The sequence below is a fragment of the Squalius cephalus genome (assembly GCF_949319135.1).
Source record: "Squalius cephalus genome assembly, chromosome: 8".
Classification (NCBI taxonomy): Eukaryota; Metazoa; Chordata; class Actinopteri; order Cypriniformes; family Leuciscidae; genus Squalius; species Squalius cephalus.
Window position 1 is genome coordinate 389,682 of NC_137129.1, and position 10,319 is coordinate 400,000.

General features: G+C 47.8%; 1 protein-coding gene across 1 annotated transcript in view; it reads right to left on the bottom strand.

Annotated features, from left to right (window-relative positions):
- Window positions 1-5,372: 5,372 nt before the first annotated feature.
- The window catches only part of atf6b (activating transcription factor 6 beta), a 27,884-nt gene continuing 22,937 nt past the window's right edge, over window positions 5,373-10,319 (bottom strand). Inside the window, exons 12-18 of the mRNA XM_079878871.1 lie at window positions 10,243-10,319; window positions 7,926-8,022; window positions 7,664-7,734; window positions 7,434-7,533; window positions 7,044-7,128; window positions 6,510-6,805; window positions 5,373-6,287 (exon numbers count right to left, since the gene is read on the bottom strand). The exon at window positions 10,243-10,319 is cut by the window's right edge and continues 16 nt beyond it. Coding sequence (XP_079734997.1) covers window positions 6,558-6,805; window positions 7,044-7,128; window positions 7,434-7,533; window positions 7,664-7,734; window positions 7,926-8,022; window positions 10,243-10,319 — 678 coding nt within the window. The 3' untranslated portion in view covers window positions 5,373-6,287; window positions 6,510-6,557. The remainder of the gene's footprint in view (window positions 6,288-6,509; window positions 6,806-7,043; window positions 7,129-7,433; window positions 7,534-7,663; window positions 7,735-7,925; window positions 8,023-10,242) is intronic.

A 10,319-nucleotide genomic window follows, 5' to 3' on the forward strand; every position in this document is an offset into this window, starting at 1 on the left:
GCCGACAGAGAAACTCCATCATCACTCCATCATCACTCCATCCTCTGCTCTGAGCCGACAGAGAAACTCCATCATCACTCCATCATCACTCCATCATCTGCTCTGAGCCGACAGAGAAACTCCATCATCACTCCATCATCACTCCATCCTCTGCTCTGAGCCGACAGAGAAACTCCATCCTCTCTCCATCATCACTCCATCCTCTGCTCTGAGCCGACAGAGAAACTCCATCATCACTCCATCCTCTGCTCTGAGCCGACAGAGAAACTCCATCCTCTCTCCATCATCACTCCATCATCACTCCATCCTCTGCTCTGAGCCGACAGAGAAACTCCATCCTCTCTCCATCATCACTCCATCCTCTGCTCTGAGCCGACAGAGAAACTCCATCATCACTCCATCCTCTGCTCTGAGCCGACAGAGAAACTCCATCATCACTCCATCATCACTCCATCCTCTGCTCTGAGACGACAGAGAAACTCCATCCTCTCTCCATCATCACTCCATCATCACTCCATCCTCTGCTCTGAGCCGACAGAGAAACTCCATCATCACTCCATCATCACTCCATCCTCTGCTCTGAGCCGACAGAGAAACTCCATCCTCTCTCCATCATCACTCCATCCTCTGCTCTGAGCCGACAGAGAAACTCCATCCTCTCTCCATCATCACTCCATCCTCTCTCCATCATCACTCCATCCTCTGCTCTGAGCCGACAGAGAAACTCCATCATCACTCCATCCTCTGCTCTGAGCCGACAGAGAAACTCCATCCTCTCTCCATCATCACTCCATCCTCTGCTCTGAGCCGACAGAGAAACTCCATCCTCTCTCCATCATCACTCCATCCTCTGCTCTGAGCCGACAGAGAAACTCCATCCTCTCTCCATCATCACTCCATCCTCTGCTCTGAGCCGACAGAGAAACTCCATCCTCTCTCCATCATCACTCCATCATCACTCCATCCTCTGCTCTGAGCCGACAGAGAAACTCCATCATCACTCCATCCTCTCTCCATCATCACTCCATCATCACTCCATCCTCTGCTCTGAGCCGACAGAGAAACTCCATCATCACTCCATCCTCTCTCCATCCTCTCTCCATCATCACTCCATCCTCTGCTCTGAGCCGACAGAGAAACTCCATCATCACTCCATCCTCTCTCCATCATCACTCCATCATCACTCCATCCTCTGCTCTGAGCCGACAGAGAAACTCCATCATCACTCCATCCTCTCTCCATCATCACTCCATCATCACTCCATCCTCTGCTCTGAGCCGACAGAGAAACTCCATCATCACTCCATCCTCTCTCCATCCTCTCTCCATCATCACTCCATCCTCTGCTCTGAGCCGACAGAGAAACTCCATCATCACTCCATCCTCTCTCCATCATCACTCCATCATCACTCCATCCTCTGCTCTGAGCCGACAGAGAAACTCCATCATCACTCCATCATCACTCCATCATCTGCTCTGAGCCGACAGAGAAACTCCATCATCACTCCATCATCACTCCATCCTCTGCTCTGAGCCGACAGAGAAACTCCATCCTCTCTCCATCATCACTCCATCCTCTGCTCTGAGCCGACAGAGAAACTCCATCCTCTCTCCATCATCACTCCATCCTCTGCTCTGAGCCGACAGAGAAACTCCATCATCACTCCATCCTCTGCTCTGAGCCGACAGAGAAACTCCATCCTCTCTCCATCATCACTCCATCCTCTGCTCTGAGCCGACAGAGAAACTCCATCCTCTCTCCATCATCACTCCATCCTCTGCTCTGAGCCGACAGAGAAACTCCATCATCACTCCATCATCACTCCATCCTCTGCTCTGAGCCGACAGAGAAACTCCATCATCACTCCATCATCACTCCATCCTCTGCTCTGAGCCGACAGAGAAACTCCATCCTCTCTCCATCATCACTCCATCCTCTGCTCTGAGCCGACAGAGAAACTCCATCATCACTCCATCATCACTCCATCCTCTGCTCTGAGCCGACAGAGAAACTCCATCATCACTCCATCATCACTCCATCCTCTGCTCTGAGCCGACAGAGAAACTCCATCCTCTCTCCATCATCACTCCATCCTCTGCTCTGAGCCGACAGAGAAACTCCATCATCACTCCATCCTCTGCTCTGAGCTGACAGAGAAACTCCATCATCACTCCATCCTCTGCTCTGAGCCGACAGAGAAACTCCATCATCACTCCATCCTCTGCTCTGAGCCGACAGAGAAACTCCATCATCACTCCATCATCACTCCATCCTCTGCTCTGAGCCGACAGAGAAACTCCATCCTCTCTCCATCATCACTCCATCCTCTGCTCTGAGCCGACAGAGAAACTCCATCATCACTCCATCATCACTCCATCCTCTGCTCTGAGCCGACAGAGAAACTCCATCATCACTCCATCCTCTGCTCTGAGCCGACAGAGAAACTCCATCCTCTCTCCATCATCACTCCATCCTCTGCTCTGAGACGACAGAGAAACTCCATCCTCTCTCCATCATCACTCCATCCTCTGCTCTGAGCCGACAGAGAAACTCCATCATCACTCCATCATCACTCCATCCTCTGCTCTGAGCCGACAGAGAAACTCCATCATCACTCCATCCTCTGCTCTGAGCCGACAGAGAAACTCCATCATCACTCCATCCTCTGCTCTGAGCCGACAGAGAAACTCCATCATCACTCCATCATCACTCCATCCTCTGCTCTGAGCCGACAGAGAAACTCCACCATCACTCCATCCTCTGCTCTGAGCCGACAGAGAAACTCCATCCTCTCTCCATCATCACTCCATCCTCTGCTCTGAGCCGACAGAGAAACTCCATCCTCTCTCCATCATCACTCCATCCTCTGCTCTGAGCCGACAGAGAAACTCCATCATCACTCCATCATCACTCCATCCTCTGCTCTGAGCCGACAGAGAAACTCCATCATCACTCCATCATCACTCCATCCTCTGCTCTGAGCCGACAGAGAAACTCCATCCTCTCTCCATCATCACTCCATCCTCTGCTCTGAGCCGACAGAGAAACTCCATCATCACTCCATCATCACTCCATCATCACTCCATCCTCTGCTCTGAGCCGACAGAGAAACTCCATCATCACTCCATCCTCTGCTCTGAGCCGACAGAGAAACTCCATCCTCTCTCCATCATCACTCCATCCTCTGCTCTGAGACGACAGAGAAACTCCATCCTCTCTCCATCATCACTCCATCCTCTGCTCTGAGCCGACAGAGAAACTCCATCATCACTCCATCATCACTCCATCCTCTGCTCTGAGCCGACAGAGAAACTCCATCATCACTCCATCCTCTGCTCTGAGCCGACAGAGAAACTCCATCATCACTCCATCCTCTGCTCTGAGCCGACAGAGAAACTCCATCATCACTCCATCATCACTCCATCATCACTCCATCCTCTGCTCTGAGCCGACAGAGAAACTCCATCCTCTCTCCATCATCACTCCATCCTCTGCTCTGAGCCGACAGAGAAACTCCATCCTCTCTCCATCATCACTCCATCCTCTGCTCTGAGCCGACAGAGAAACTCCATCCTCTCTCCATCATCACTCCATCCTCTGCTCTGAGCCGACAGAGAAACTCCATCATCACTCCATCATCACTCCATCCTCTGCTCTGAGCCGACAGAGAAACTCCATCATCACTCCATCCTCTGCTCTGAGACGACAGAGAAACTCCATCCTCTCTCCATCATCACTCCATCCTCTGCTCTGAGCCGACAGAGAAACTCCATCCTCTCTCCATCATCACTCCATCATCACTCCATCCTCTGCTCTGAGCCGACAGAGAAACTCCATCATCACTCCATCATCACTCCATCCTCTGCTCTGAGCCGACAGAGAAACTCCATCCTCTCTCCATCATCACTCCATCCTCTGCTCTGAGCCGACAGAGAAACTCCATCCTCTCTCCATCATCACTCCATCCTCTGCTCTGAGCCGACAGAGAAACTCCATCCTCTCTCCATCATCACTCCATCCTCTGCTCTGAGCCGACAGAGAAACTCCATCCTCTCTCCATCATCACTCCATCCTCTGCTCTGAGCCGACAGAGAAACTCCATCCTCTCTCCATCATCACTCCATCCTCTGCTCTGAGCCGACAGAGAAACTCCATCCTCTCTCCATCATCACTCCATCCTCTGCTCTGAGCCGACAGAGAAACTCCATCATCACTCCATCCTCTGCTCTGAGCCGATAGAGAGACCGCAGGAAAACCTCTGAGATGAACATTCACAGGATCCACCAGAACTGAGGGGAGGAAAGCTCAGACTAATGAAAAGATCTTCACAATGACTGATTTACAGTGAACTGTTAGAGAGACATGAGTTCATCTGTTCAATAAAACACCTCACTCTCCTGGGTAATAAACAAAAGCGGAGCTGCTGATTCTTGTTTTATTACGAGCTCGGCCTCGTTCTCTTTTCTCCAGAAGACTGTTCAGTGTTTGTTTGTTGATTCTCCGGAGGTTGGAGATTTAGACTCCATGTCTTACACACACGCACACGCACACACACACACGCACACACGCACGCACACGCACACATACAGGTCAGTGACGCATGTACGCAATTTACCGCGAAAACCATCCCGACGGGTGTAAAATATAAACACTTACCGTAGTGAATCAGGGTAGCCTAAGACAAAACCACACTTTGGAAGAAGGATTGATTGATTGATTATTGACTCATTTAAATTTTATTTTGAACGAAAATTTAAATTGTGTACCTTTAAAACTAAACGAAAATTAGAAATGTTGCCTTGGCAATAAACTGACATAAGTTGAATTTGAATCAGTAAAATTATTACCTGCAAATCAATAAGAACAAACTAAAACTGAAATAAAAATAAATTATTGCTATTTGTTTATAAAAAATTTAAAAAAAAAAAACGAATAAAAAAAATGACAAAAGCACATAACAAAATTACTAAAAATGAAAACTAATACAGAAATAAAAGCTAATGACACATGAAACTATGGATTCAGATCATTTATGATTATATATGAAATCTTCTCATACTCTCTCACAACACCATAACTTAGTATTTATCAAATTTATTTTCTCCTCTACAAATGAAGACAGTAGTTCAAAACTCTCATACAGACAGGGAGAGAACATGTACAGCGTTTTCCTTGTGAAAGCTCATTTAAATAAAAAAGTAAAAAAGCAGGTTTAAATATACATAAATCATCACTCCTTCACAGATAACAGAAGCATGCTAGAGCAGTGCATGATGGGAAAGATTCTGACACATAAATCATCATCATAAGATGAAGTGAGATGCACATGAAAAGAAGCCATGAAGATCAGAAGATAAACAAATTCACAGAAAGAAAATGTAAGTCGCGCCTCACGCCCTGTTACCTTTACAGAGAGAGTTTAACAGAGAGAGATTAACCGTTGGACTGCTGGTGGATCGGAAAACTAACTCTCCCTGCACCTGTCAATCAAACTCATTCACTAATAAATCATTATCGACTGCTAAACAGATCCATGTTGGATTTTAGCAAGTCTTTACAACAATAATTTGTGTGAAATGAGTCATGATTTCAGGAGCAGCACAGGCTGAATATTACAGGTATTGCTGGATCAAGATAGTGGTTTGTAGCAAAAGCAGAAGCACGTCTGCAAATGAAAACATTAAAGGCAGAAGATTGTTATCCTAAAATCTGATATTATTGACATCAAATACTACAAGCTTTGTCATCAGGTTCAGAGTCAGAAACAATGAGAACGGACCGAATATTCAGCAAACGCCCTGAAAAAGTCACCGTGAGAGAGAGAACATACATGTAGAAACACGAGACTGCGACGGATTATTTCTCATACTCATATTTATATCACACACCTCTAGTAGAAGCACATTATTTTTTAAATAATCTCAATAAAAATCTGTAAAAAAACAAAACAAAAAAACATACGTATAAAAAGACAGCAGGTGATGCACTGCATACAGGAACTCAAGCAGGAGGGAGAAGTAAAGCGGGAACTGATGAGTCTGATGATGCGGGAACGACGAGTCTGATGATGCGGGAACGACGAGTCTGATGATGCGGGAACGTCGAGTCTGATGTGGGAACGTCGAGTCTGATGTGGGAACGTCGAGTCTGAAACGGGAACATCAAGTCTGATGCGGGAACGTCAAGTCTGATGCGGGAACGTCAAGTCTGATGCGGGAACGGCGAGTCTGACGTGGGAACGTCGAGTCTGATGCGGGAACGTCGAGTCTGATGAGGGAACGTCGAGTCTGATGTGGGAACGTCGAGTCTGAAACGGGAACATCAAGTCTGATGCGGGAACGTCAAGTCTGATGCGGGAACGTCAAGTCTGATGCGGGAACGTCAAGTCTGATGCGGGAACGTCAAGTCTGATGCGGGAACGGCGAGTCTGATGCGGGAACGTCGAGTCTGATGATGCGGGAACGACGAGTCTGATGATGCGGGAACGACGAGTCTGATGATGCGGGAACAATGAGTCTGATGCGGGAACGTCGAGTCTAATGCGGGAACGTCGAGTCTCACACAGATCCGCTGATCAAGTATCCCGATCCTGATCCCCTCCGCCTGCCGTGCGGTTGCTGGGTGCGGCTGCGGAGAGACGTGTGGTTGCCATGGTGATGGTGGTGAGAGGGCGGGGCGGGGGGCGGGTCTCTGAGAGAGGGCGGGACTACAGAGGACTTGATTGGGATGATCCTGGTGTCCATCACCTCACAGTCCACCTGCATCATCATCTCATAACCGGCCTGGGACGAGTTATACACCGAATCTGCAGACAACAACAACACAGAGAGAGAGAGAGAGAGAGAGAGAGAGAGAGAGAGAGAGAGAGAGAGAGAATAAATTAAACATGGTATATTTTGTCTTATTAAACGGCTCTGTGGAACACTTGATTCTGATTGGTCAATCGCCCTATCCAGCGGGACATTATTCCCAGATAACAGCCTCTGAGAACAAACACAGGCCTAATCAAGAGTTTTAAAGGCGAGGGAATGATCTGAACTCACCGTTGATGGCCATGGCAGGCATGACCAGAGACATCTTGGGTCGAGATGTTTTATTGTGGCTGATGGCGGGTAACAGCAGATGATCCTGCAAAAGCCAAGGATGAAGTGAGCGTGTGTGAGTGTGTGTGTGTGTGAGAGAGAGAGAGAGAGAGAGAGAGAGAGAGAGAGAGAGAGAGAGAGAGTGTGTGTGTGTGTGTGTGTGTGTGAGAGAGAGAGAGTGTGCAGTCTCACCCATCTGAAGGATACGACGTAGAAGGTGTCCTCTCGCGCGCGTGTGTGTGTGTGTGAGAGAGAGAGAATGTGTGAGAGAGTGTGTGTGTGTGAGAGAGATTTTTGTATTTGAGAGCGTGTGTGTGTGTGTGTGTGTGTGTTGTGTGTGTGCAGTCTCACCCGTCTGAAGGACACGACGTAGAAGGTGTCCTCGCGCCGGTCGATGGCGTCCATGAAGTCGCTGTAACTGATCTCCGGCCCCGGCAGAACCTGTAGTTGACTGACACACACATCAACAGGTCACATGACCATCAACAGGTCACATGACCATCAACAGGTCACATGACCATCATCAGGTCACATGACATCGACACATGCTTTACACAGAGGCTGCTGGGAAATAAAGTTACCTTTCGATGGACCGATGAGCCTGGATTGGAAGATACCTGGAGAAGTTTGTCTTTCTGTGCTGAGCTTTCTGCTGATGAAGGGAAAGAACACACACACGCACACACACACACGCGCACACAAACACACGCGCACACAAACACACACACGTTGGATGTTGGTTTGACTGTAAATCTCCTGCAACACAAGCTGTTCTCACACAGCGTGACATCAGTGGCGATGCGAGGTGTGTGTGGGAGTGTGTAGGAGTGTGTGGTTTCACACCTGAGCTATTTTAGTCTTCTTCACTGCTTTGGTCTTTCCGTCAGACTTCCTGTTGTTCTGGTGTCGGTTCACCCATCCGCGCAACTCATCCGCCAGCCTGAGGACAACACCGGAGTAAAGCACACACACACACACACACACACACACACACACACACATGAGGATCACATGACCAGAACTCACTCAGGATCACTACTGGAGGATAAGACATGTTTAAAGTTGAATACGAGAATCATATTTAGAGAGTGTGTCCTGACCTTTCACTGGTAGTTTATTTACAATTGCTTTTAATTCATGTTTTAAAACAAGATGGCGGCGCCCATGTCGGCAGCGGCTGCAATGGCTCACGGCAAAAATATAGATAAAAGTTTTAAAAACTCCGGCCGAGATCCGACTGCTGAACGAGGAAGCGAGAGGAGACTGGCGTACGATCGGCATGATCTACTGTTACTGCGTAGAGTTGGTAAAGTAGGAACTATCGATCATAACACTGCGGGTTCACTCTAGACGCTTGGACTTATGTTCTTCGCGAGAGGCCTGCTCAACACCGACTCCTCTCTCCAGCGCTACCCGCCATCAGAGGAAGCGGAGGCAGAAGAGGGGTAAGCGCGGAGGAGCTAGTGTTAAGCTCAGAGCTAACCCATGCAGAACGCCTTTACCATCAATCCTGCTGGCTAACGTCCGCTCATTGGAGAACAAATCGGACTATATCTGACTGGACCTAGCAACAAAATGGGAGGTGAGCGATTGTTGTGCTCTGATTTTCACTGAGACCTGGTTAAATGACACAGTTACAGAGAACGCCATTAGCATGGAGGGGCTAACTAGTTTCCGTGCGGATAGAAGTGGAAAATCTAAAGGCGGCGGGGTGTGCATCTATATCAATATCAGATGGTGCACAAACACAGATGGGATCCACTCTCATTGCTCCGCGGACACTGAAGTTTTAACAGTTAAATGTCGCCGCTTCTATCTTCCAAGGGAGTTCTCTGTCATAATTATTATTGGTGTCTATATACCTCCCGATGCAGATACCAAAGCAGCCCTAAAAACTCTGTCTCATTCCTTAAACGAGCTGCAAACTACACATCCAGAGGGAGTACTGGGGACTTCAACCAGGCAAACATGGAAAAAGTCCTCCCTCACTTTTACCAACATGTGGACTTTGCAACGAGGGAAGCTAACACACTGGATCATGTTTACACAAGTCCTGAAAGTCGAGAAAACCAAGGAGATGGTGATTGACTCAGGAGAAATCAGCCTGTGCACGCACCGATCCACTTCAATGGGACTGCTGTGGAGATCGTAAAAAGCACACAGTTCCTGGGGGTTCACGTGGCTGACAACCTGTCCTGGGATCTGCACACCTCCTCCCTCATCAAAAAGGCACACCAGCGTCTCCCACCTCAGTCCATCCATCCTGACCACTTTCTACAGGGGCACCATCGAACGTGTTCTGGCCAGCACCATTACTCTCTGCTTTGAGAATTGTAAAGCTTCAGAGAGAAAGCTTGGTGAGGATAGCTGAGCGGACTACTGGGACTACTCTGTCGACCATTCAGTCGACCGCCCAGCAAAGATGCCTGTCAGGAGCAAAGGGCATCATCAAGGACCCCACCCACCCTGGCCACAGACTCTTTCCCAGCTCCCCTCTGGTAGGAGGAACCGCAGTCTGAGGACAAGCACAGCTTCTTCCCCACTGCTGCCACTGAACACAACAGCCCACTAGAACATGTGAACACTAGCCTACATGTACATAATTATCTGCTCTGACTGTACCTTATTCTCAACTGCACTATTTTTAAATATGGATATTTATACTCTCAACTGTATATATCTACATACTTATATTTTACCGGTTTATAGATGTTGTATATTTATATTTATTACTCTGCATGCTTTGATAGCCATATAAGCATATTTATTTATATTATGTAGTTAATATTTCGTTTTCTACGGTGTTTTTGATTGTTTCTTGTGCTATATTTTTAAACTTTGCATGTAATTTCGTACTACAGGGCACTGTGGAATGACAATAAAGAAATCTTTAATCTTGAACGTTTTAATGTAGTTAGAAGTAATGAAAGGGTTAATCTGACATCAAGACCCAGAATGCTTTAGTAATGTTCTTTTTCTGGGCTTAACCACTGTACAGCTCTCAGTGCTTTTACACACACACACACACACACACACACACACACACACACACACACACACACACACACACACACTCAGATCTGAGCGACTCAGAAACACACACACACACACTCAGATCTGAGCGACTCAGAAACACACACACACACACACACACACTCACCTGAGCGACTCGGAGCGGTTGAACTGTCTGCAGTCTGGAGAGGAGAAGTACCGGTCGATGTCCTGCAGAACACTGAA